The sequence below is a fragment of the Podarcis bocagei genome, assembly GCF_964188305.1.
Source record: "Podarcis bocagei genome assembly, chromosome: 10".
NCBI classification, from domain to species: Eukaryota; Metazoa; Chordata; class Lepidosauria; order Squamata; family Lacertidae; genus Podarcis; species Podarcis bocagei.
Window position 1 is genome coordinate 34,947,947 of NC_138135.1, and position 27,457 is coordinate 34,975,403.

The 27,457-nt window shown below is 44.6% G+C and overlaps 1 protein-coding gene across 4 annotated transcripts; it reads left to right on the forward strand.

Moving 5' to 3' along the window:
* Positions 1-1,672: 1,672 nt before the first annotated feature.
* Positions 1,673-27,174, forward strand: SEPTIN3 (septin 3). Of its 4 annotated transcripts, XM_081210890.1 has the most exons (11): positions 1,673-1,914; positions 4,808-5,756; positions 15,051-15,242; positions 16,527-16,655; positions 18,110-18,191; positions 18,998-19,135; positions 19,927-20,044; positions 20,161-20,256; positions 20,796-20,895; positions 22,474-22,525; positions 22,790-27,174. In XM_081210890.1, exons 2-11 carry the CDS (start codon positions 4,832-4,834, stop codon positions 22,923-22,925), a joined length of 1,968 nt encoding a protein of 655 aa, XP_081067016.1. In that variant the 5' UTR covers positions 1,673-1,914; positions 4,808-4,831; the 3' UTR covers positions 22,926-27,174. The 4 variants fall into 4 exon arrangements, with proteins under 4 accessions (XP_081067016.1, XP_081067015.1, XP_081067017.1 ...); XM_081210889.1 differs by lacking the exon at positions 1,673-1,914 and having other exon boundaries at positions 4,817-5,756; positions 20,799-20,895; XM_081210891.1 differs by lacking the exons at positions 1,673-1,914; positions 4,808-5,756 and adding an exon at positions 8,080-8,499.
* Positions 27,175-27,457: the final 283 nt, after the last annotated feature.

Sequence of the window (27,457 nt, forward strand, 5' to 3'; positions counted from 1 at the left end):
CCCAGAACATTTGTCTGGACCTATTATACATCCTCTTGACCTGTCAATGGACTCATCATTGCCAGAACTGGATATCTTTCTCAGCAAACCTGCCATGCTGCAATCCATTGGAATTCTTACAGGCTCGCACAGAAACAAAGGTTAACTTTCAAAGAGCAACACTGGTGCATTTAAAGTGTTGTTTGTGCTTTCTGATGAACTGTGAGCTGCTGCAACACACCGCTTGGCTAATCATATCCCACTTTCTCCCCTCCGGTGGAGATACTCTTAGCTGCTAAATGGATATAAAAATAAAAAAACATGACAAAAATAATAAAGAACAATAATCCGATAAGTAAAAGCAATTAGGAAAGGGGTTGCCAATCTTTTGGGACCTATGGGCTCCTCTACAAGCTGGAGAAACTGCATGGCCACCCAGCACACAGCACTACCTATTCTTTCTATTAGATGTACTGTAGGGTGCTTATTTCAAGCCCACTTTCAATAGGGGGTAGGGGTGGACTGTGGGCCCCACAGAACACATCTATGGACACGTGTACCTGCACGTACCAGGACTTCCGAACTAGATCAAGAACAAACACATCTCAAGACTGAAAATAACATTCAGGCCCTAGTGAGACCAGATCCATCCCCTCAGGGTTGTTGTGAGGATAAAAGAGAAAGTGGAGAGAAACATACATGCCGCTTTGAGATCTTGGGAAGAAAGGTAAGAATGTAATTTTTAAAAATGACTGCAGAATTATTGTAATGGTAAGCTTGAATGGAAAGATTCCAAAGGAGAGAAGCCCAAAGTCCTTTGCCGTTTGGTAGAGTTGCCTGAGAGGCCTGTGGTCCCACCTCTCTCCTCTTCCCTTAGCCTGATGGAATGGCTCCTGTAGATGATGATGATGGTTTTATTATTTATGTCCCACCCATCTGACTGGGTTTCCCCAGCCACTCTGGGCAGCTTCCAACAAATATAAAAATATAATAAAACATCAACCATTAAAAAACTTCCCTATAAAGGGTTGCCTTCAGGTGTTTCCTAAAGGCTGTATAGTTATTTATCTCCTTGACATCTAATAGGAGGGTGTTCCACAGGGTGGGCACCACTACCAAGAAGGCCCTCTGCCTGGTTCCCTTTAATTCACTTCTCGCAGTGAGGGAACCACCAGAAGGTCCTTGGAGCTAGATCTCAGTTAAGAGCCTGATGGAGTTAGTCTTTAGCAGATGGCAACAACAGACACCCAAAACCTGGAAAATGCTGAACAAGACATCTGAATATGGGAGTGGACTCATGCTAAGCCAACTGTGACCTTGTCTCCCTTTCCTTTAAGCCTTAGTTGCTGCTGGATTGCAAAGCCTGCAGGGCAAACTTGGGAGAGATTCACTCTCTTGCCTTGTCCAACCAAGTCTCCATAATGCATGCCAGATCAGCTTGCTCTATATTGTCATTTCTGAAGTGTTACAGAAGATGGATGTTGCACGATGTTTGTAGTTGTTGACATGGTCATGTGCACTGAGACCTTTAGCGTTCACTCGCCCCTGCTTTTTATTTCCTAGTCAGGGCAGTCGATGAGTGCTCTCATTCAGTGCTCCTGCCCACTCCTTCTGGCTTCTGTGTCCAGCTCCAAGTTCTCCCGGACTCTCTCTCCCACTTACTCTCTTGCAGAGGATGGGAAAACACCCAACAGTTCAAGAGAAGGGATAAAGAAAGAGAAGAAACTCACCCCACTCACCATGACGTCCAGGAGGTCTGGAAATGGATGTTCCTTCTGAGGACTGATGTAGTCAAAATATTTTCGTAGAATTAACTGTGATCTATGGGTTGGGGAGCAGCCTGCCTTTGAAAGGTTTGGATTTCTTTTAAGTTCTTGTACACCAAATGGTTGTTTGCTGTGGACATTCGGCTGCTTTGCACCTACATCATTCCAGGTAAGCTCCTGGTGTGTTCTTTCAATGTAAGAATCCTCTGGGAAAACAAGAGAAAGATTAGAAAAATCAACAGCTTTTATGAAGTGATTATTCCTTGAAACAGTGCTGGTTGGCAACAGGCAATAGCTTTTAAGAGAGCTGGGAAGGGCATCCTTCCTGTACTAAATAAACATATGCTTCTTTTATCTCATGGTCACAGTGGCTTTGTGGGTGTTTGAACACTACAACACCCGGTCAACCTTGTTTAACTACCAGAGGGGAAGGTGGGTTGTGAGTTCACACACCACAATAATCCTTCCCTTATACAATTCAGTTTTACCTTTCCCAGAGTATTGTCTGTCTCCAGCTGCAGACTTTTTATATACAAATTGGAGCAAGTGGATGGATAATAATGTTAATTTTCATATATTATATCTCGTAGCAAGTATTGCAAACATTTTTCTGTATCTTAGCAGCTTGTGAAATTATTTAAACAATAACAATATTCTGGAAAGGTGTAGAAATTTATCTCTGTGTGTCCTGGGCGGGGAACATTTTGGGGGCTGAAGGCATTGCACTCATGGAAATCTTGAGTGGGGGAGCTAATTTCAGTAGTGGGCAGGGTCAGACCCATGAGCAGCATCAGACCCACACACATTCACACACCCTTAACACACCCACACACCATTACACACAAACATCTCTATTTCCCATGGAAACAATGGCATATATTTTATTCTTAGTAACAGCAGTTAAGTTTTGCTTTCTATTTTTATAGACTTTAAATACTAATAAAAAGCTTGCTAAACATGGCTTTTTTAAAAAATCTGGTTGTGCAAAAGGCAAAAATATGTCAGTAATGTCTTAATAGCTTTTTACAAAATGTCACAAAGCAACTTATGAAAGAATGTAAATAATGTAAGTGCCCATCTGAACTACAAAACCCTGCATTACAGCTATTCAAAGCCTCAAACTTGGCACACTGAAAATTGCTTACAGGGAATCACAAAATGAATGAAAACTATGTTTATATACATTGTTTTTTAAAAGTGTATATGACTGCTCAAATTATAATATATCAGAGTGGTGTAAGGAAAACAAAAGATAAACATAAAATATACACCATGTGTTGCATCCAACTGAATTCTACGCAGAGTAGATAAACTGAAATTAATGGACATAAGTTAGCCATGCTCATTAACTTCAATTGGTCTACTCTGGGCAGGACTAGCATTGAACACTGTGCCAAAACTAATACTGTTCAAATGACAGTACAACACTACAAGTTGATCAGCAGACAATAATTCATTAGGAAAAGCTCACACAAGTAAAGAAGGATGGTATTATACATGCACCTGAAAGAGAGGATCGTTGGGGCATGCCTTGTCTCTAAAGGTATAAAATTGCACATTAAATGGATATAACTCTGAAAGCCTCACTACTGGAGGATGCAGTAGGGAATGGTCTCAATGCCACCAGGAGGTCCTCTTCTATGAAATGTGGTGGCTGGGCAAGAGTCTAAGTAGAGAGGTGGTCTTTCAGGTAGAATAATAGAATTGTAGAGTTAGAAAGGACCCCAAGGGTCATCTAGTCCAACCCCCTGCAATGCATATGCCAGTCTGGATCACACCCACCCACCCCTCCATTCATAACGGTGTGCCCGGACACTGAGGTCCAGTGCCGAGGGCCTTCTGGCAGTTCCCTCACTGCGAGAAGCCAAGTTACAGGGAACCAGGCAGGTAGCGGCACCCACCCTGTGGAACACCCTCCTACCAGATGTCAAAGAGAAAAACAACTTCCAAGACTTTTAGAAGACATCTGAAGGCAGCCCAGTTTAGGGAAGCCTTTTAATGTTTAATAGACTATTGTATTTTAATATTCTGTTGGAAGCCACCCAGAGTGGCTGGGGAAACCCTGCCAGATGGGCAGGGTATAAATAAAAAATTATTATTATTATTATTATTATTATTATTATTATTATACTTCTAATTTGGCTCTCACTCTCAGGAAAGTAATGAAGATTCTGTCAAAGGCTTCATAGAAATTTTCAGATTTTTAACTTTTTTAATAACTGGCTTTGCAATATATCGAGAAAATGTGGGATTCCTTCCTCTGCATCACAGTTAAAGCACATGACCTGCGCCAAATAATCCTGGGAACTGTAGTTTGTTAAGCTTGATGGGAATTGGAAAAAATGCCAAGAGCCAGTGTGGGTGCAATGGTTAGAATGTCACACTAGGACCTGGGAGAACAAGGGTTCAAATCCCCACATGCTCATGAAGCTCCCTGGGTAATCTTAAACCAGTCACAGCCTCTCAGCCTAATCTACCTCACAAGGTTGTTGTGAAGATTAAATGAGGAGGCGGAGAACCATGTATACCACCTTGAGCCCCTTGGAGAAAGAGGTGAATAGTAATACAATAAATAAATAAATTGCAGCTCTATGAGGTGTAAATTATAGTTCCCAGAATTCTGGGGTGGGGGGTGGGTATACTTCAAATGTATCATGGGTATACAGTACCTCAGGTTAAGTACTTAATTCATTCTGGAGGTCCGTACTTAACCTGAAACTGTTCTTAACCTGCAGCACCACTTTAGCTAATGGGGCCTCCTGCTGCTGCCGTGCCGCCGGAGCACAATTTCTGTTCTCATCCTGAAGCAAAGTACTTAACCCGAGGTAATATTTCTGGGTTAGTGGAGTCTGTAACCTGAAGCGTATGTAACCTGAAGCGTATGTAACCTGAGGTACCACTGTACAATCCTCATCTCTCAAATCACATTGGCTGGGTAAAGTATTGAGTATTTTGTTGCTAGGACAGAGCAGTTGGATCGAGTTACTTTTTTATTTTTATTTTACAGAGCCGCTGCTGCTGAGTGCTTTGCATCAACCCTTCCTTTGGTTTTGTTATTTTAGGAAACACGGAAGCAGCAAGCGCCCATGATGGACAAGGACTTTGCTCCTTCCCCACACAGGACCCGAAGATGTATTCCAACCTTAGGAGCCTCATCCAATCCCAGCCGCATCCCAGGACACATGACACGCTCCCTTGGAACCGGGGGGCTGGCGGCTCTCAGCCCCATCTTGAAAAAGGAAGCCTGCCTCAACTCATTCAGGCAGGACCCCACCAAACAGCTCCCTTTGGCAAAAGGCAGAGGGATTCCTAAACCTCAATCGAGGCTTGGGCCCCCAAAGCCGCCTCGTTGCCATGATGGGCTCCTCTCCTCATGCTCAGCTCCTACCGCCTCCCAGTCTCCTCACTGGACAGCAGCCAATGGTTTGGAGGCACGTAAACTAAGCTCTCTCTCATTTACTCTTCAGAGGAGCACCAATGCCCCTCCAGCTGGCCGGCAACTCCTCTCACACTCTATGGCAACAAGGAGGGAGTTCCAGAAGGTTCCCTTCCAAAAGGAAGCATTGGGAAGAAAAGAGGAGTTGCCTTCACCAAGCCATCTGCCATTGTCCGGATTACAAGCCTTGCCCCAAAGGGTAGCTGAGAATTCAGCTGATATGCAAACCACTCTTTGCCTGGAAGACGGAAATCATACCTCAGATGCAGGCATGCCAGGTTCCCAGAGACGTTTGGCCCCTGCTAGCCCACCACCATCTCCTCCCCCTCAGCCACTTCCCAAAACCACAGAAGATCCCACAAATTCACCCCTGAAAGAAACGGTTCAGGAGGACTTTGCTTCTAATGACAGGTATGGCATCCCAAAAGGCATCGATGAGCCCCAAGGCTTAGCTGAACCTGGAAAGACGTTACTTCCCTTCCCTCAGGAGGGTCTTGAGGAGCATGCTCTGAACGGCAACTGCTTCATGGCAGATTCCGCCATGTCTCCTGTGACAAATACAACTGGGTTTGAATGTAAGTCCCAAAGTGGTGTCTTGTCATGCGTTTGCTGTGTGTATGCAGCGTGAGGGGTTCTCTCTTCTCGATTGCTGAGGGGCAGGATGCAGGGACTTAACATAATGTGTCATGAGATAATATTCTGATTCTATGTTGTTTCATCAGCTTGTGTCAGAGTCTCTGCTAAAGCATAAAACCAGTCAATACCAGTTAATGCAGTTTACTATGAGAGTAACCTGCCAACCTAGCAGTTCGAAAGCACGTCAAAGTGCAAGTAGATAAATAGGTACCACTCTGGCGGGAAGGTAAACGGCGTTTCCGTGCGCTGCTCTGATTCGCCAGAAGCAGCTTAGTCATGCCGGCCACATGACCCGGAAGCTGTACGTCGGCTCCCTCGGCCAATAAAGCGAGATGAGCGCCGCAACCCCAGAGTCATCCGCAACTGGACCTAATGGTCAGGGGTCCCTTTACCTTTAATCTGAGAGCCAGCGTGGTGTAGTGGTTAAGAGCAGTAGACTCGTAATCTGGTGAACCGGGTTCGCTTCCCCGCTCCTCCACATGCAGTTGCTGGGTGACTTTGGGCTAGTCACACTTCTCTGAAGTCTCTCAGCCCCACTCAGCTCACAGAGTGTTTGTTGTGGGGGAGGACGCGAAGGAGAATGTTAGCCATTTTGAGACTCCTTCGGGTAGTGATAAAGCGGGATATCAAATCCAAACTACTACTATTATTTTTCCATATGATTCCCCCGTTCAAGCTGGAGAAACCCCAGTGGAAGTGAATATACAAAGGTGCTTTATACTGACATTGATCCATGTAGGCCAGTTGCATCTGCTGCAGCTGTCAGTCACTCTTCAGACATCTTTCCAGCCCTGCTAGCTGTCAGGATCAACGGTATAATGGTGTAGGAACCAGGCAGGTAGGGGGAGCAACAGTTCTGGGCCTTTTTTAAGGCCCAGAGTAATGATGTCATTTGGCAGCGTTTCACTTGCTCTGACAAATGAATGAGGTAATAACAAAGCTTTCAAGTGCCATCTGCCCCAACTGCAATAAAACATGTCTCTCCCGTATCGGTCTCTACAGCCGCAGCAAGTGCTTTAACTCCAACAGTTTGACTTTACCCCAATGGCTCTCTCTTCCATTGTCTCTTGAAACAGGCAGATGGCAACACACAAGTGACATCACTGTTGGTCACAGATTAACACAGTAGGAAGCTCAGGAATGAAAGGAATAATCCAGTAGAGACTGGATGCTTCCTTCCTTTGTTGGGGTTTCGACTGTTTCATGCTAGCAGTTTAAAGCACAACACTTTTTGTTTTTTTAAACAAGATTGCTTGCATTTCTATTGCAAAGCTAGAGGTTGCATTAAAGGGGGTGCCATGATGAGCTCCTGCTCTTTGGAATTTACCACGACATCCCTGGTATGTACTGGTGGCCTGGAGGCAAATAGGCAGTCCAATAAGGATAAGCAACCTACAAGCAATTCAAAATGCATTCACATTGGGGTGCCAGGCCAGGGTCATCAGTGTCCCCTCATATCAGAAATTGTGTACCTACTGGCTTCTAGCTTCCACCAAGACCACACATCAAAATCCATTGTCTGCATCTAAGCCCTATGACACCATTTCCTGGACATTTGCTTGAGCACTTTTTCAAAGGGCATCCATTTCCCCACTTTTGTGTAGGAAACATTGTGTGACTTGTGCATCGCTGCGTGTGAAGATTGCACGAGTGTGTATTTATATTTCCCTGTGTGGTCATGGCTTCCCATGCAGCAAAATCCAGTTATGAGAACCACTTATATGTGGGTTATGCATTTTATCTTAGGTGGAAGTGTTTTTCCATTCATTGCCTTCTGCAGACCTGCTTCCCAGCTCCCCAGCACCTCCAAGGCATTTGTGCTTTGCCGTGACAAATGTGCAGAGACACACACAGATGTAGCTGCCTAAAGGCACCGGGAGAGACATCCTGTGTGTGCACTATGCACACTGACACAAAGACAGATTCTCCTTGCCTGGGCTGACATGCAGACCGTTTCTGGCAGACACTCTGTGCCTCCACATAATGGGTTACTGCTTCTCACCATTTCTAAAAATGCATGTTTTAAATGGGGTCCAAGTCATAGCCGCATGAATGCTTGCTAGCGAAAGACCCAGATATAAGACTGAAATGCCTAGATGCAGGCACACACTTTCCTCATTTCTTTGGCGAACACTGCTGCCTGATGAAAGAGTTAACAATCCCTTTTCATGAAGTAGCTTCTTGTCTCTAGAGATGCTCAGCAGACAGTGGCATATGAAAGCTGCCTGGGAACAGGGGAGGAGAAAGGAGGGCGGAGAGGCAAGGAAGAAAGAGTATATATATGCGGCGGGGAGGGGACAGTTTTCTGGCTTCGGCTAACCCATTTATCACAGCACCTCCCTTCAGGAGCCAGCACACATTTCCATGCCCACCAATCCAGTCAAGGTCTCCCAGATGCTTGGATGATCCAGCCCTTGATCCTGGGAAGAGAGGGAGGCAGAGTCTGGGGGAGATTTTGCAGGGATGTTTAATATTCAGGTCACGTGAACATGGCAGTGGCGGCATCAGCATCTCTGGTTATCTGAAATATCCATTGGAGAAGGAAAAAGGAGAGAGAAAGAGAGAGACACATAGGGAGAAGAAAGAAAGAAACGCAATCAGACTCTCAGAGGCAGCTTTTAGGCAGAGGGAAGTGAAGAGAAGGATCATATTCCAGAGACAAAGAAAGATTCATGTTCAAAGGTAGGTGGTCCATGAGGATGCTTGCATGCTCTTATGGGTCTGGCGGGGCTCAGAGATGCAGGAGGGATGCTGAGATCCGGCATGCATTCTCGGCTCAGCAAGACATTTGGCTTTTGGCATGGAGACTGGCACAGGCGCTGCTAATCTTGCAAGGGAGGATTGTGGAAAGGGAAAGCAGCATTTCCTGCTCCTCTTCTTCCATCTGGTGTCAAGGGGGAAGCAGGCAGGGCAGCTGCGATGGTGCATCAGAGACACTGGGGCTTTTGTGAAGGCGCACATTAATTCCCAGCTGGCTCAGAGGCGTGAGCTGCCTTGCAGCTGGCTTGGCTGTTGCTGACCGCAGGCGATTCTTCCCTTTCAGTGGCATGGATGTGTGTCATATTGGAAACCTTGCTCCGGAATTGTGGAGTGGACCACGGGTGGGGTGATGGCAGGGAACCAGAGCTGGGTGGAGAGGCCGTTGTCTGTGGGCCTTGACGGGAGTCCTGTGGGATAACGGGTGGGGAGAGAAAGTGTCAGGGCTGGGGTGGCTGGGAAAAGGAAAGCAATGCTTGGTGAAAGGGGAAGAAGGGGTGTGGTGATGTGGGGGCTGGGTAGCAGGCACAAAAGGGCTGTAAATTAAAAGGGGGAGCAGGGTAGAGTGGGAGGCTTGAATGAATGAATGAATCAATGAATGAATGGATGCAGTGCAAGGCGAATGTGCTAATAGCAGGAGCTGTCATACAAGGGAATATGCCCGATGTCACATAGCTACAGCTATTGTGGCTGTGTGCACACCACACATTTAAAGCACCCCAGCCCAATGCTCATGGGAACTGTAGTTTGTTAAAGGTGTTGGGAATTGTAGCCCTGTGAGGGGTAAACTATAGGATTCTTTGGGGTGGGGAAAATGTGCTTTACATATTCTTTGTGTGTATGGTGTGTGCACAGACAGCCACAGTTGTAGGTGGAACAGTTCTAGTCATCTGAAAAAAGAGTGCAAATGTTTGAACTACACAGCCTTATGTGGTTGGAGCAAATGCACCCTGGCTTTTAGCGGAGCCATTTCATGGGGACCTGGCCAGTTGTCTTATTCAGAGTCAGACCATAGGTCTATCTAGCTCAGGATTGTTTACCTTGGCTGGTAGTGGCTCTTCAAGGTCTTGGGTAGGGGCCTTCTCAATGCCTACCTCACTGGACTCCATGGGCCTTGATTTGGAGTAAGACATGTATAGGGTTACCTGAATTAATCTCTTTAAAAAGGGTATTGGATTCACATCCTCATGGAAGTAGCATCCTTTGTGAAGATACATGAACCTTGCTTCGCATTATTCACAATCAGCGTCCATGTATCTTCACAAGGAGCGATTCCCTTCAGAAAAATTCTCTGCTTTGTCAAGAGCAGCCTTTTATTATTGTCTCCACATGTTCCAAGGTTGGGACTTAGGGCTCATCCACAATTCTGCTCACCTTATTGCTTTCCCCCTGGGCTTTTCCCAACTGGGCTTTTTCTGAATTGATGTTCGCTCCAATTTAGCATTGAAAATTGGGTTTCCAAGGAGAAAGCAGTGGGGCGAAGGCAAAACCGCTTGGATCCATGCTTTCTAGGCAAGGGATGAGCAGAAGTGTGGAAGATCCCTTGGTGTTGAGAGACAGCTCTGCTAGTCAGAGCTTGGTGAGTCTGCACAGCTTTGTGCAGTTGTGACCTACTTGAGAATGGATTGTCTGAAAGCTACCTTCCCCGACCTGGTTTTCTCTAGATGCTTTGGACTACAACTCCCCTCAGCCCCAGACAAGGTGGCCAATGGCTAGGAATTATGGGTAGGCCAACAACATCTGAAAGGGCACTAGGTTGGCCTATCCAAAGTTGTTGTTTTTTTAATAGGATGGGTGTGTGTTGGAACAAAGGTCCTCTCCCCAGTGTTCTGGAAACAGCACCTGTATCTTCTCTTTGTTTTCTTATGACAGAGGGTTTAAAAAGACTGCTAACTAGAAAGCCACATGCAAACTATAGCAATAAGAATAGTACAGCTCTCAGGGGAGGTATGCTCAGTGCGTTCCTTTTGAAGTCCTGTGTGTGGGTGCTTTCACAAGCTGCAGTGAAAATGGAGCCAGATCCCCACTGAAGGGCAGGCAGCAGAACTGGAGGTGTATTCGATCAAAGCTGGTTATTATTTTGCTCCATAGAGTTACTCAGACAAAGGCAAGGAAGGCAAGGGGTGGGAGAAAAGCCTTCTGTATCTGGACTGTAGAAAATAATTACATCAGGGGTTATTGCTTTCAAATAAAGTTACTAATTATCATCTGGCCCTTAGCCAACAAAAGGGCTGCTGCAAATTCTAGAGATGTGATTAAATGTGTTGACCAGAGGGAATATACAGTTCAAATTCAACTAGCCCAATTATCAACTAACCCAACCCTTGGGCAGCAAATTTCATCAGGGTTGAAAAATGTTTTGCAAAGGAGAACAATCCTGTTTTTGATACGATCCTTCATATTTTTGATGCCTGAGGTGGAAAATCCAAACAGTGTCTTGAAGATGGCAAAAATATAAAAGCCTGCTGAAAAAATGATAATTTGCTGCCCCAAGTCTGGTGCTTGAAGCAGGCCACTTTGGCCTGTTTAATGGTAGGACTAGCCCTTCCTCATTTTAAGCTGTAATTCTGGCAAGACAAAATGTGTACCTTTATAAAACTTACAGATCACCCAGTCATGTCGGATTATCAGTTTGGAATCCTTGTCGCGGGGCCTTCTGGGGTTTGGCTCAGAACTTCCATACGGAGGTGGAGCAGAGAGGAGGGAAAACTCCAATTTTGGCTCCTTTCTACAGCCCATAATTTACCAAGACAAACAGACAGAAGGAAATCCTCTCTGACTCCCTCAGACTCTGCTGCTGTTGCTATGCTGGTGCTATGGAAGGAGGGGACACGTAACTGAAATTCTCATTTGCACAGCAAATTATTGGGGCAACAGCAAGATTGGGGCAACTACCGCTGGTTCGGGGAACAGCAAGGTAGAGTAGTGTGGTGTAGTGGTAAAAATGTTGGACTATTGCTGGGGTGACCCAGGTTTAAATCTTCTTTCCACTGCAAAGCTGTTCCTAATTCATCTCTAGCCAAGGTGTGAACACCTTTGCACAGGGCAAGACATGTGGGCCTCATCAACACCCCCCTGGTATGTACAAAAACAGAAATGAATTGAAACTGCGCTGATGTGAACAGCTAGGGGGCAAAGAGCTGTGAAATGCACCCAAAACCCGACAACTTCGCTGTCTGAAGGTGGTGATGCGGACACCTCTTTAAAGGCATTTGCAACAATTAAGGGACCAGCAAGCACCTATTGTAGGCTCAGCAGCCACCAGTTACCAGCACCAAGTAGAAAACACTGTACCAGATTCCAGAGAATGTAGAGAAAGTTGTTTTTTTTTAAAAGGAGGGCAAGTTCACTGCAGCAGAGAGATCCTTGGCCAGGCTTTGCCTGAAAGAAAGAGGAAATCTTGGCAGAGGTAGAATAGACTGGAATTCTAGGCAGCTATTTAGAATAAGAACAGTTCCAGTCGAAAAGGCTGTGTTGGTTACCCAAGGGATGCATGAGAACCATAAGCTGCGTGGTCTACCAGGACCTGGCATGTGGAAGGAAAAGGATCTGGGCCTCAGGGATGATAAAAAATAGGGCTGATCAAGACTGCTTTGGGGTATGCATCTCAGCTTGTGGGCCTGTGTGTTTTCATCCCACAATGCTATGCAACAGGTGATCCACAATTAGTGCCTGTTGAAACGCATTATTATTATGTGTGCATATTATGAAGATGTGTTAGGGCAATCCTAAATGGAAGAAACTGCAGTTCTTAGGATTGGGCTGTTGAGAATGCAGCACAAAATGGTTTAAAACAAAAAGAAAGGAAGAAAAAGCAGCAAGAGCTTCTCATGTTTTGTCAAATTGCTGGAGGTTTTCATGGCCAGCAGCAGCTTCAAGAAAGCTCTAAAAAGACAACAGACGCCTCAGGGGATAGCCCATCAGTACAAAAATCACAAACCGATTGTGAAATGTTAAATGAGAAACTTCCAGTGAAGGAGAGCTCACTTTGGTTCTCACATCCTTGATCCGGAGCTTGCTGATTCTTCACTTACGTGGAGAAAAACCTGGGTCACAAGCCCTGTATGAAAGCCCAGCTGCACATTCAGTGGAAATGGCATTTGGAAGTGGTGGCTGCTGGGATAAAGGAACTAATTGGGGTATATCTTCTTCTTGACACTGAATGTCAGATAAATTAAGGTTGAGTGATGTGTTGGATCTATCAAAAGAACTCTGAATCATCACCATGAAAAATCAGCGATCATGAATGAGTGCAATCCCATTACTGCCATGGATTCATTGCAAGGCCATGGGCAGTAGCGGTAGTCATGATGCTGTTATGTTTTCAGGTGATAAGTGCTTTGCACATATTATACTGTAATCCTAACATTAACCCTATAAAATCGGCCAGTATTGTTGTGCTCTAACTTCAGATGAAGTTCCAGGTTTGGTGTCTTCTTCTTGGTGTCCTCCTACATCAGAATAGAACTCACTGACCTTGCCTGGTGGTGACTGGCAGCAGCAGGAGTGCTATGAGGAGTGGCAGGTGGTTTGGGACCACCATGTAAATTTCCCAGAATGCCTCATGGTGACACTACACCAGGTGCATTGTGGGAAATGGAAAGGGCAGGTGGCTGCCAGACTCAGCTGCCTGTCAGGTGTGTGTGCGCAGGCAGAGAGTACAACAGGCATCCACATAGTGGTGGGCTGTGCCAGGGCCCTGGCAGCTGCGTGAGGATGCCACGTGCTTCACTGAGGCTGTGTTTTGTTTAAGACCACCTAGCAAGTTCATGGCAAAGATGAGATTTGTAGCACAGTCTCATAGGCACAACACAGTGCTGAGGTGTTTCTGAAGGGCTTTCTCACCCCAAGAACTTGGCACCAATACAAAGCACTAGAGGCTGCTGGCTGTTTGACACAACTGGGCATTCCTGTTGGTACAGGGTGTTCTATGAGTGGGTAGGACCAGTTTCTTAAAGAGTGTGACAGTCTCTGTGCTGAAAAGATCCCAAAGCACTTAATTCTCATTTTGGGTGAAAGGATGTCAGTCTTCATCAATCCCTTAAAAAGGGATTTTTATTTTTAGTGGTGAAAACTCTAGCTAAAGGGGCTCTTTCTGTTCTGGGAGAAAGAGTTATTAGATACAAACTAGGGACTGGATTGAATGGAAATGTTTGTCCCTTGGCTCCTTACCATTGTCAAAGCAAAGTAGTACCTTTTGTCTAGTTTTCCTAAGGAGTGCGTGGATGTTCTGATGTTTCGATGAGAATTGCTGAAAGGTAATCGGCTGTGGTTTATTAAAACCTTTGAATTTCAGCTGCTTTGAGGGAGTGGGGGGAGGGACTAGGGACCTGATTCTACAAGGCCCTGTTTAATATTTTAAGGATTTTCTGTTTTCAGCCTGTTGCTATCCACCACATGTAGTAGGGGATGCTGTGGACTGCAAATCAACACTATCAATCAGTAAATAAGGAACTGTTGTTACCATGATGTGATGGTATTTCTCACTTGTCGGATCTCATGCAGGGTGCTGTACCTTGCAGGCCTGGCATTAGAGTTTGGTGGGCCCTTGACATGGTGCTGCCACCAGGCTCTGTGCTTGGTGCCACTGCTGCGCTGCCAACATAGGTTCCACTTCCCACCACAATATGTCACTGCCATGGCCATGCTTCATGGGGCAGACAGCCCTGCCATGCATCAAATGGCTCATGCAATGACAAGAAGATAATAACAGAAGCACATCTGCAAAAGCATAAATGGACCTTTGAGAGAGAAGGGCCTTTGAGGAGCAGCTGTCTCGATTTGTTCTTTCCTTTCCCAATGGAAATGGAAGAGACCCAGCATTTTTCTATGAAATATACTGTTGTTTTTTCTATATTTTTTATTAAATTTTCTGTTTTACATTTTAGAATATTCATTTAAACAGCCTTAAAATATCAGTGACTTCCCCCCTTCTCTTTCCATGGTTCATTTTGCATAACATAAATCCCTGCATATTTTATATAAACTAAACCATTCAGTATTCCATTATTAAATCCATCAAAACTTATTTGCACTGTTGAATTTATCTTAATGCTGCCCAGGTTTTCAAATATACACAATTTTCCTCCATATATTCAATAAATATTTTCCAATCATCTTTAAATGTATATTCTTCTTGTTCTCTTATTCTATATGTTAGGTCTGCAAGCTGTGTATATTCTATCAGTTTAAGTTGTCATTCTTCTTTAGTTTGGACTTTGCTCCTTTTCCATTTTTGGGCTAACGAAACACGAGCCGCAGTAGTGGCATACATAAATAACCTTTTTTGACACCTGGGAATTTCCATCTGAATTATCCCCAACAAAAGGACTCTGGTTTTTTTTGGAAAGTATTTTTAAACATTTTTTTCAGTTCATTATGAATTATTTCCCAATACTCTTTTACCCTTTCACAGGTCTATCACATATCTCACTGCATCAGTAAGTATACTGTTTACTTCTTCTCTCCACTTGCAGGGCCAGTAGATACCAAGCCTGAAGCAGCCATGTCTGAGCTGGTGCCAGAGCCGCGGCCAAAACCAGTCGTGCCAATGAAACCCGTTGGTATCAATTCCAATCTGCTGGGCTACATTGGGATCGACACCATCATAGAGCAGATGCGCAAGAAGACCATGAAAACTGGATTTGACTTCAACATCATGGTTGTCGGTAGGAAGGGTTGGATCCAAGGATCTTGTGAAGGGAGGCTGGGGAGGGCAGCTGGACAGGGGTTGTGGTGTAGAAGGGTATGTTTGAGTGTGTCTAGAAACTAGTCTCCTGTTGATATTTGTTGCTCCACCCACTTTTGCTTCTGGCCCAGCCTACCACTGGCATGTGGCCTTAGAAGGTCACCCAGAAGCTAGTGAAACTTCGGGTTGAAAAAGATTCCCTGTCCCCAGTACAGAGTAAGGGTTATAAAACCCTTTCCCCTCACCATGGTTCAAATTGCAATCTGACTCCACAGCATGCAATGCAGGCAACTCCCAATTTACATGAGGGTTATGTTCCGAAATCACGCATATTTGAAACACCATGGAAAAAGTCTGAAAACGCCCTCTGGAAACCTTCAAAAAACCCTCAAAAAACTGGCAGCACATACCAGACTGGCAAGAAGGATGGCAAATTTGCCAAAGTTCACCACAATCACTCCAAACTTTTCTCATACTCCAAAGCTCCACAGGCCTCATCAGTCGGTGCAAGGGGTCTTGGGATTGTACTTACAAAGATTCGTGGGATTGTTTGGTGATGTTTTGTGCCTTTTTGCCCTTTCTGGGCTCTTTCAGGGCCATTTTTTCCATTTTCAAAGACTTCCGGGTATGGCATGATGTGTGTGAGTGTGGTGGCGCATCAACTGGACATGTGTAAATTGGGAGTTGCTTTTAGAAGATAAGCTTCCATTAACCTCAATACAGTGGTACCTCGGTTTCCGAACATAATCCGTTCCGGGAAGCTGTTCGGGTTTTGAAACATTCAAAAACCGAGGCTCAAAGGGCTGTCTGCAAATTTAATTAAGAAAATTGAGAAACACTCAGCGGAAGCCGTTCAACTTCTGAGGCGCGTTTGAAAATGGAAGCATTTACTTCTGGATTTTCGGTGCTTGAGTTCCGAAACGTTCGTCAACAGAGACGTTCAAAAACCGAGGTACCACTGTACTACCACTGTTTAACAACATGAGCCACGACCTGAGACAAACATGGCCTGTGCACAATCTGCATGTCTGCCTTGCCACATCTATCATCACAAGAGCATCTCAAGGAAAACCATCATTTCATTGGGAATGACTGCTTGTGCTCCCCATTGTCTGCTGATAGCCAAGCCGGGAAGCCATCGTCCTGATGAGCTCTTACTTTTACACCAGCCAGTGCCTTCTCAGCTCCCAGCAGCTGGGCTATAAATGGTTCTGCTGACTGGCTTGAAAAGGCTGTGGTGAATCCTGTATGCTTCTTTTAACAGGCCAGAGTGGACTGGGCAAATCCACACTTGTGAACACCCTCTTCAAATCCCAAGTCAGTCGCAAGTCTTCAGGCTGGAGCCGCGAGGAGAAGATCCCTAAGACAGTGGAAATCAAGGCCATTGGGCATGGTAAAATTGCCTAACGTTTACATCAAATAGAGTTTTCAGGAGAGGGAAAGTAGACCTGGGGTGTTCCAGGAAGTAAAGCCCAGGCTGGCAGAGGCCTAGGAGATGTCCATATGTTGCAAAGGACTTGTCTGAATGACACCTGAAGGATCAGTCTGGTCCAGTGCACAGTCCAGTGTGCCATCCCTGCCTGTACCATCTCCAGGAATCTCTGTGGGGATGGCCTGACATGCATAGCCCAAAACTGCATGGCCAAGTCATAGATTTTAACTGGCGGATCAACCGTTCAGTGTTGGCTGTGTTGTGACTGCATTGGGAATGCTGTCCCTGCATGGATGACTGGGAATGGCAGAGGCAGAGAATGCATATTGCTTTCATGTGATGAAGCCATTTCAGTTGTTGTCTGAATTGGTCCAGAGTTGCTACAGTGACAGTGTCCATACGGTGACAGAATATGTGGACGCTCACTCAGACTAGCTTGAGGTTCAGTTACAGTGTCCATGCGTTTTACAGAGGACAGGCTTAGAAGTGCTTTCAAAAGACAGTCAACTCTTTGGAAGTTTATACTATTTGAAGAGATGTCTGGTCTAAGTCCAGTTTAAGGATGAAAGCTATAGGCAGAAAGAGCAGCCTGCCTTGGAGTTGTCCAGCAGCAGTGAGCACTTGGGAAGCAGACTGAGCAGGCACATAGGTCTCCTGGTTAGAGTCTCTCCCCCCCCCCCCCATGATGAGATGCAGTGTATTGTGTTTTTTTCTAAATTTGCATCTGTACATATAAATTAGCACATGCCAATTGCATGGAAAACGGTATCCTCTTTTAGTAATAGGCCTCCCTGGAATCAATAGGCCACCCAGGATCAATGTGTCTAACCTCTTGGACTTGAGGATATGTCCTTCTGGACAAAGACATGCCCCAAATTAAAGATCCACTTATAGGGCTTATCCACACTTACCTTTTGCCCTGGTCTCTCCAGGCACAGGTCCGTGCTTTAAAGCTCTGTCCCTTTTTGGCCCTGGAGCCTTCCATGCAAAACCCGCTCTTTATAGCTGAAGTACAACAAATGGCAATTTGGGTTTTCCAAAAAAAGAGTTCTCAGAGATGCAGCTTCAAACATGGACCATGACTACAAAGAGCAGTGGAAAGGAAAGTGTGGATAAGCCCAGGCTGGAGAGGTGCCATACAGAAACAGGCCTCTGTTTGGATCCAAATTTATAGGGTTTACCCCCCTCTGTCGTCTATGGGGGATTGTTGCAAAGGGTCCAAGCTCTGTTGTGCTCCCCTTCCGCCATCAAGCTAGATCTTGTAATGTCCTAGACAAAGAGCTTTATTTCTACAAGGGCCACATGGATCTATATGTTCAAAAAGAGCCTCAGTACCATGTAAAGGCCTTTATGCTATCATCTCTATAAAAAGTGTTCAGTTTTGGAGGAAGATAACTGTAACATTTCTCCCCCAGTTATTGAAGAAGGTGGTGTCAAAATGAAGCTCACGGTTATTGACACCCCTGGATTTGGTGACCAGATCAACAATGAAAACTGGTGAGTGCTTTTTTCCTTCGCTGATTCTCAGTCTCCTCCCTACTTTCTTTCTCCTGCATGACTTAGCATAACTAGATGAAGGAAGCAGGACTTAAGATGGGTAGATTTATTTATTTTTTTTTGCTCTGAGGCAGACTCCTGTCCAGTGTTATTAGTGCCCAAGAACCCAAGATAATCTGCACCATAGGGATGGTTGTTGTTGTTTAGTCGTTTAGTCGTGTCCGACTCTTCGTGTCCCCATGGACCAGAGCACGCCAGGCACTCCTGTCTTCCTCTGCCTCCCGCAGTTTAGTCAAACGGATGGTAGTGTTACAATATTTACCAGTCAAGTGCCCGCTGCGATGCTTAATACGCAAGGATAAAAATAAGCTACAAAAACAGACCTTGGGACATATTTAGGGATTATGTTGCTCAGCAATTCCCCTAGGTGACATTAGGACCCACTAGTGGGGCTGCAGGAACCCTGATTGTTGCCAAAGTGGAGAGGAGTAGGGAAAGCATGGATCTTCCAAAACCAAGTTTATATTGAAGGATCCTCTTCAAGGCTTGGACTCACTGGTGGCGGAAGGGGGATGTGGGGGGTGCGGTCCGCCCCAGGTATCACCCCTGAGGGGGGTGACATTGCTGCCCCGCCCCCCTGGGATGCTCGCTGTGGGTGGCACCCCCCCTGGGACGGTTGCTGCTTGCTGCGGCGCCCCCATGGGACACTGACCGCCTCGCCCTGCTTGGACTACTGACATTGCAATCTAGTTTCCTTGAATATGAGATAAAGGTATGTCTACCTTTTTTCTCCCTGACCCTCCTAGCTGGGAGCCCATTGAGAAATATATTAATGAGCAGTATGAGAAGTTCCTGAAGGAGGAGGTCAATATTGCAAGAAAGAAACGGATCCCAGACACGAGAGTCCACTGTTGCCTCTACTTTATCTCCCCCACAGGTCACTCGTATGTATCTCATCCGTTCTGGTGCATGCTCATAAGACTGGGAGGGAAGGGGAGTGGGAGGGCCCTGGGGTGCTAAGTGAACAAAACAGGGATCTCCACAAACTACCTGGCACCATGTGCAGGGTGTACAAGTCTCCCCTGACAAGCCACACAGCAGACCAAGGTAATGATGGGGTAGCCATTGGGCTGCATAGTCCTAATAGTAACTGGTATCTCTTCCACTTTTGTGCCATAATGAGGGTGTGCTGCGTCGGACATCCCTCTAACATTATTGATGAAAATGGAGTTCCAGAAAAGAACATTTCAGCCATTGCTTGTCTATTCCTGCCCATGTTCATAATTGGCAGGAAGCTCCCATTCTTAGGTTCACACATGCATTGTTATGGTTTTGCCAGTTGTTAGGAAGCTGCTACCAGTCATGGTTTCTCAACAAGTGTCTACTTGGCAATATTCACATCATCTTGTGTAATGCTCACACGAGATTCTGTACAGCAGGATGCCTTTCCACCTTGCTTCATTTTTTCCCGTATTGAAGTCTCCCACTTATCTCTTTATCTTTCCACTGAATGTATCCAGTGGGTTTTTAATGCTATGCCTATGGAGGAAATTAAGAAGTAGCGATCCAGAGCTATAGATGAGAAAGACTCTAGTTCATTTCCCCCTTTCTAACCTAGAAACAGAATAAAAACGGGAAGGGGTTTAATTTTGTGTATGCTAGGAGCAAGACAATATGCTCTTCTTCGTTAAAGATAGTGGTGGTTTCTTAATAGTCTTTTTTTCCTGGACTGTAGCTTAAGACCTTTGGATATGGAATTCATGAAGCACTTGAGCAAAGTAGTCAACATCATCCCAGTTATCGCCAAGGCAGACACCATGACTCTGGAGGAGAAGATTGAGTTCAAACAGAGGGTAAGTATCCTGGGAAACATCTAGTAAAAAACACAAACACACAGTCCTTTGTGCCAGTAAAACTCTCTCTCTCTTGCATAGCTTTGAATTTTATTTTATTTTATTTTTCTACCCAGGTCCGCAAGGAACTGGAAATCAATGGCATCGAATTTTACCCCCAAAAAGAGTTTGATGAGGACCTTGAAGATAAGACAGAGAATGACAAAATCAGGGTAGGATGCTTATGATTGTAGAGTAGATTTTCTTGTTGGAGATGCTGGGGTAACTTGAGTCCAGTGTTTTCTTCTTGGTCCTCACCATGCTTGATGTGAGTTGGATGTAGTAAAAGTTGGCTGTAAACGTTACAGCCACTATGGAAGCATAAGAAATGGATTCTTCCAACCTTATAACTGTATACATTTGTATTTTGTAGTTCCTGAGGTGAGAATTAAGCGCTTTTGAGGGCTTAATTAAGAGTTATTGTAGGGTTCCTGCCCTCACAAATGTTTATTTCCTATGTTTCCTATAAGTTTACATGGGACTTCCTTCTGAGTAAAGATGCTTTAAATTTCATTGTAAAGTCTAAAGAATTGGAGTGCTGAAAAGAGTATAGCAGGAAGGGCCAGCATGCATGTCTGCTAGGCATGGGAGTTGGTAACTGGGACAGAATCAAGTATGTAGCAAGCTGGGGAAGAAACACAAGAAAGAAAAACAAGCAATTGTCCATACGTGTCACGCAGAGAAGCAAAGTCATTTCACTGTATATTTTCAGCAGGAAAGTATGCCATTTGCCGTGGTGGGCAGCGACAAGGAATATCAAGTGAACGGGAAAAGGGTCCTGGGGAGGAAGACACCCTGGGGAGTCATCGAAGGTAAGCTGACACTGATCCTACAGTTTCTGGCAGTTGCATTTTTAGATTGCCAATAGGTTGTAGAAGCTAAAATGGCAAGGTCAACATTCCCGGCAGGAAGCCTCAGTATGGTGCAGCGCATGTTTCTGGTAGAGATGTCTTGCTTTGTTGCCATTTGTGCTCCCTGGAATTATCAGCCACCATTTCTTTCTCCTTCAACAGAAGCTGTTTGCCAGTAATGATCTGAATGAATAAACAATGGATATGTTTATCAGAGTTGCCTATAATGGCCCAGTTTGCACATAACACAAAACCAAACCACGGCTTAGTGCACTCCTCCCTCAGTCCTCCTACCGGGGCTAATACATGGTTTGCCTTTGCATTATGTCCAAACCTCAGCTCCTGGCTTGTCTCCCTCTGAAAAACCATGAGCAGTAAATCAGGAACAAACCTTGGCTACAGCTTGTGGTTTGTCTGGAGCAAAACCAACCAGGTTTGGAAGGGAAAGGTAAACAGTAAGCCAAAGCATGGCTTAGCTTGGGTAGTGTTGTGACAGCAGGACTGGGGGAGGAAATCAGCAGCTATAATCTTCATTGCAAGAACCCACCTGCTTGTTTGTTTGCACTAAGCCATTGCTTGGTTTAGGATTAACTGAGTTAGCACACAAAATGAATGGGCCACAAATACTTTCAAGGCTGGGCTAATCTGGTAATGCATAAAGGTACCTAGAAAGATTGTAGACAATTCTTATTTGAGATTGCCAAAGAAAGGCTTTATAGGTGTCCTACTGGATATGATTTAGACAGCCTGCCTTCAGGCCAGCGGTGATGGGACTCAGCTATACCGCTGCAAATACAGTGGTACCTTGGGTTACATATGCTTCGGGTTACACACACCACTAAGCCAGAAATAGTGCTTCAGGTTAAGAACTTTGCTTCACGGTAAGAACAGAAATCGTGCTCCGGCAGCGCAGCGGCAGTGGGAGGCCCCTTTAGCTAAAGTGGTGCTTCAGGTTAAGAACAGTTTCAGGTTAAGAACGGACCTCCGGATTGAATTAAGCACTTAACCCGAGGTACCACTGTAAAACGTTTTAAATGTGTTGTGAAGTGCAATATACAAATGTGACACTAGATGGCAACAGTGAGCCGTGCCAAATTCAAGGTATTTTTCAAAACGTTTTTAAAAAGCATTTTCACAGCGTTTTTTTATATGTGTAGATTTCACCATAGGGGCTGGTATAAGCAGGTGTGGAGTACTGGAAAAGTATAATGAAACTGCTGTGAATTGTTTCGCCTAATTCACTAGTTTGCTTAGACCAGGCATAGGCAAACTCGGCCCTCCAGATGCTTTGAGACTACAACTCCCATCATCCCTAGCTAACAGGACCAGTGGTCAAGGACGATGGGAATTGTAGTCCCAAAACATCTGGAGGGCTGAGTTTGCCCATGCCTGGCTTAGACCAAATGGGAGAGCCTGAAAAACAACAAGCAAGGCACTTTTATTAGTGCTGCTTCAGGTGGAAGCTGGCCTTGATGGATTTCTCTGAGTTCTGGAATACTGTACCAGAACCATGATTCATGTATTTCCCTTTATTTACAGTGGAAAATCTCAGTCACTGTGAATTTGCTCTACTTCGAGACTTTCTCATTAGGTGAGTCCATTGGTTGTTAAAAGGTGTTGCTTATTGAATTGAAAATGAATTTCTGGTGAGATCTAAATTGGAATAGAAATGTGAGGTGTTTATGCTAGAATGGATGATTGTGCTGCAGCTCCAAGAAAGCCTTAAAAAAAAAAGCAGCACTTTAAAGCCATTTAAATGGGGGCCTAAGGGCAACAATGAGTGCTCCTATACTTACATAATAGATTCCCTGGTATTTTTTTCCTGTATTCTCTGTCTTTTTCTCCTACTCCTTAGGACCCACCTTCAAGATCTAAAAGAAGTAACGCACAACATCCACTATGAGACTTACAGGGCTAAACGACTGAATGACAATGGGGGGCTCCCCCCAGTGACCGTAGAAACAGAAGAAAACCATGAAAGCAACCTGTGAAGGACCCATCAAGTTATCTGCCATCTCCGAATTATAACCACTACTACCACCCCATCCCTTGATTTGAATTCAAGCCTCTCTTTGAAGCATGTGGAATATCCTTTGTGTGTGCATACTGGGGAAGAACCCCAACTTCACCCAAATGTCCCCATCTATTATTATTATTATTATTAATTATTATTATTATTTGAATTTTGTATTTTGCACAGCAGACTCTAGTCTTCCGTTGTATTCCCAGATTCAATTGTGCATCCTGATTGTGGGGAAAGTTGAAGGAATTCTGAAAGTGGTGCAATCTCTGGGGGTCACGAGAAATACCTCCAAGGGAGATAATGAGATCAATGTGAGGATGTTGTATGCACTGTGGTGGAAACAGAGAGCCATATTTTGGATGCGAGTTTCACAGGTCTGGAAGAGACTGGGTTGCTCTGCAGCTGTGATAGATGGTTTGTGTCGTAGGCTCAGTTCTCAGCATGGAAGCAGGAAAAATGGACTCAGACTAGGTCTCGCTACACAGTTATGTGAATTAAGGTGCAGTGAAATAAACGGGAGGGAATCTTTTGCCAAGTAAATGTGTTTCAATGTGCCAGTTTAAGAAAAAAGACAAAAAGACAGGATTTTGGCCATTTTGGCCCATACCAATGGGAGGCAAAGTTGTTGAGTGAAAAACAAGAGTGGAGATTTGATTTGGGAGTATTAGTTTTCTTGGTGTAGGAGGGGGGGAGCATTAATAGTGAGGAACTGCTTTCAAACTGCGCTTTAAACATTTTTGTTAAAGTTCAAGGCTGCCCTTGTCACCATTGCATATCTGATATCTTGATTCTGACTGGCTCTCAGATTTGTCAGATCTGCTCTTTTAACAGAAACATTACTGTAATAATCCCCTTTGGATTGTTGCAGCAGCTGAAAACACCAAGAATGCAACATGTTCCAATTGTGCCTTTCCACTCTCTGACCTACTGACGAGAAGACAGCTTTCTGCAAAGCAGAGAGCCCCTTATGCTGGGAGGATTCCCCTCCCAAAGAAGATGTCTCCCTATCCATTGCACACAGAGAGGTCAAACACCATGAAGAGGCTACTTGGGCATAACACACTTGTCTTTGATCCCATAGCCTGGCATTCTTAACCTGACTTTGCTCTCTATAGGCTTTCCTTGGGTGGTCTAGGAATCAGCTTGATTGCAGGTATGCTGCCAATTATATATCTTTAGATATGTAATTTGGTAGCACCATCCAAATTCTGAGAATCACAGCCTTTGTTTTTGAAACAAGAGCAAGTGCCTAGGTTTCACGATGGTGGAGGGGGAAAATTTGTTAAGATGCATCTGCAGAAGGCTGAGAAAGCAGAAGTGGCTTGTGTGGTACTTCTGGTGGTCAGGAGGACTTACATTGACCTGTGCAGGCCCCAGACTGTCCCTGCTCCATCCTGTTTTTGTTATTTTGTACTGTCTCTCAAAGTGCCAGAAGTACTATATCTCAAAGTGCCGGAAATACCTAACTCCTTTTCAGATGTTAATTCATAAACCTGTGTTCAAATTCAAAGGATCTTTCTGCCCGATATAATTTAGTAAAACAAAACAAAACACCGTGCCTCATATTTCTCCCAATTGGAACCAAGCCAGCTAACAATAGCAGAAGACACAGTGCAGAATGGGGACATAGGAAGCCATTGGTCTACCTAGTTCAGTACTGGCTTCTTGACTGCAGCTCACCAAGGTTTCAGACAAGACTCTGAGCTATAGCCCGTCCTCACTGTAGATTATGACACAGAAATGTAAATGGAACAAACTCTGTCACCAGCTCTATGTAATCCACAGCTTGGTAGTCTCAGTTCTAGCAGGAAACTCACCTAAAAATCAGATTTTTTACAGTATTTCCTAAATCCTAAAGATTCGGGCACTGGAGGTGTTTCATTCAGAGTTCTATAGAATCACAGCGAGAGCTCCAGGCCACTGCATATTTTTCTTGGTTTTACAAATGGATGATATGCCATCTGGAATAGACCATTGTCAAATATCCTGAACCAGTAGGAAGAGAAACATGGAGAGAGGTACTCTGCAAGCTATTATACCTAAGCTTTAGAAAGTTGAGTGGCAAGCCCCAATGTAACCACCAAAATCTGGTCAAGCAGGGAAATGAGGGGCGTGTGTGATTTTGTTGCTGCTGCAAGGGATGTTGCTTTTTGGAAATTTGGAGAGGACAGCATAAATAAGGTCCCATAACTTCTTTGAGCCTTATCACCTGTTTCTGATGGTATTGAAATCCAGCCTATGAAAGAGCAGGGATGGTAAATGCTCCAAAGCCCTTCCAAATAGATTTTCTGCCACAAGGACCCAGATCCCGTGGCTGACATGCTGTACCTCAAGGCCCACAGACCAGGTAGAACATCCTTTTGGAGCCTTGCAACATCAGAGGTGGGCACTTATAGCAATATACATTTAAAACAACAATTGATTAAAGAAGAAACATTTGACCATTTAGCATTATTATTCTGTTTATTAGCCCAGCTTATTGGTCCCTTGCTATTTAATCATTCTCCATTACTCAAAACATAAAACATACAGTAACCATGCTACTTGCACATTCATTTCAATAGACATAAGTGCTTATTAGCAGAGAATATTTTACTGAAATCCACTCAAACATGAGGATAGCAACTGCTGTCTAAGTTGATGCAGTGGTGATATAAGATGATAATGTAAAAACTTCACTGTATGAGCCAAAAGACCCTAGTCTCGCTCAGGCCAGTTTCAAAGTTAACTAATTACTGTATTTTACAACATTGTCACAGCACCAGAACCTTAGGACTTAGGGACAAATGATCTCATTCTTCAATACGGGCAGAATATCTGTCTGTCTTCAGTGCAGGCCCAGTCAATGAAATCCAGGTTTGCCTGAAGTTGAGGCAGGCTTTCCAATTTATTTCTGTGCATAAAATCTTCCTTTATCTAGCTTAGTCACTGAGAGGCCAGTGAGACTAGCAGGTTATAAATATGCCTAACCCTTGCATAGCTGAAGTCAAAGATGAAATGAGCTTACTGGTTTTAGCCTAGAACTGAGAGGATTTTTGGAAACCTTTTGTGGTTTTCTGTAGCACAGCAATAATAATTGCATGGCATTTTTGATGAACAGAGGTAAAATCATTGGAGTCCTCTATGGTTTTATGCCAGGGCAGGGGTGTTTTGGAAGACTGTCTGATAAAGGTTGTTGCAGCATTGTGGTAGTTAGAACTGTAAGTTTTTTTAAAAAACAACAACAACAAATATTAGATGCTGCAATATAACAGAACCATGTGAGACTAAGTTGGGTAGTGGAATAACAGACAAAGACTCGGGGGAGAATTGATCTGCATGTGAAGGGTTGTATCCAGTGTTTTTTTCTTTAAAAAAATGTTTAGGGGTACTCTCATTTTGCTGCTCATATTGAAATACCACCCCTCAATGAGGCCAAACTTAGATTCACAAAATATTTAGGGGTATGTGTACCCCTGTGTACCCCCAGAAAGAAAGAAAAAGCACTGGTTGTATCAGAGATTTATGACCGCATTATGCCAGTGGTTAGGCTTCTGTATCTGTGTGGAGGCCTCTTCAATATCATGTTGGTCTGTCAACATGCATCAGAATCACCAGACATGGCATGGCATCTCTGGGAGTGTTACTTTTGTCCATCTACAGTATATCAGCTCTGTTTAGCTTTGTTGGTCTCTGGGCAGAGGAAGCCTAGCGATCCTGCTGCCCTTTAACCTGCCTCAGCCTGACCTTGCCTATTGTGTGAGGAAAGCCCCAGCCATGGTGCTTGAATCCAGGCATATCAGCTGTTCTCTGCTCACATGCAAGCGGATGGTTGCATCCAATTCCACCTGACCTTCCTTTTATCTCACTTGTAATCAGACCACAGTGCTGCTTATTTGTGAATCCTGTTTCTGTCAAGTTTTTCCTCTACACTTCTGGTGGCAAACTTGTCTAGGCAAGCATCAGCAGCCTTTTCTACATTTTTCATTGTTGAACTATACTCATCATGTCCATCTCAGCAAGCCACAGCCCATTAATGGTACATCAAGGCCATCTCACAGCCAGCAGGTTCTTTCCAGCCTTGCATTTGATCTACACTAGGACTGGTGCACATGGTACAGCTACTACCTGGGAACCACCAAACTGTTGCTTTAAGTGAAATGGAAAGTTAGTTTTTCAGGGTTTCTCCAGAGGCAAAATGGAACATCTAGAATGTATGTGGCACTGTATGTGTAAATGAAATGGATGGGTTGCTTCCTACAGACTCACAATCTAAAAGGGGGGGGGGCTCATCCAGACTTGCACTTCCCCCATGCTTAGAAAGCCCAGGCCTGAGCAGTTTTCCACTTGTCCCATGCTTCCTAGCCATGGGCCTGAGTGGTTTTGCCCTTGCCAAACTGCTTTCCCCTGGAAAATCTGCCCTTTAGCAACAAAGCAGAGTTTTGATGTTTATTCTGATTTAGTGGTAAGGATCAGGTTTTCCCAGGGGAAAGCAGCAGGGCAAGGACAATTCTGGATGAG

Excerpts from the sequence above, each read along its gene's own strand:
- SEPTIN3 (XM_081210890.1), top strand. The coding sequence starts at position 4,832 with ATGATGGACAAGGACTTTGCTCCTTCCCCACACAGGACCCGAAGATGT. Across the intron at positions 20,896-22,473 it reads ACCCTGGGGAGTCATCGAAG|TGGAAAATCTCAGTCACTGT; the intron begins GTAAGCTGACAC and ends CTTTATTTACAG. Across the intron at positions 22,526-22,789 it reads CTTCGAGACTTTCTCATTAG|GACCCACCTTCAAGATCTAA; the intron begins GTGAGTCCATTG and ends CCTACTCCTTAG.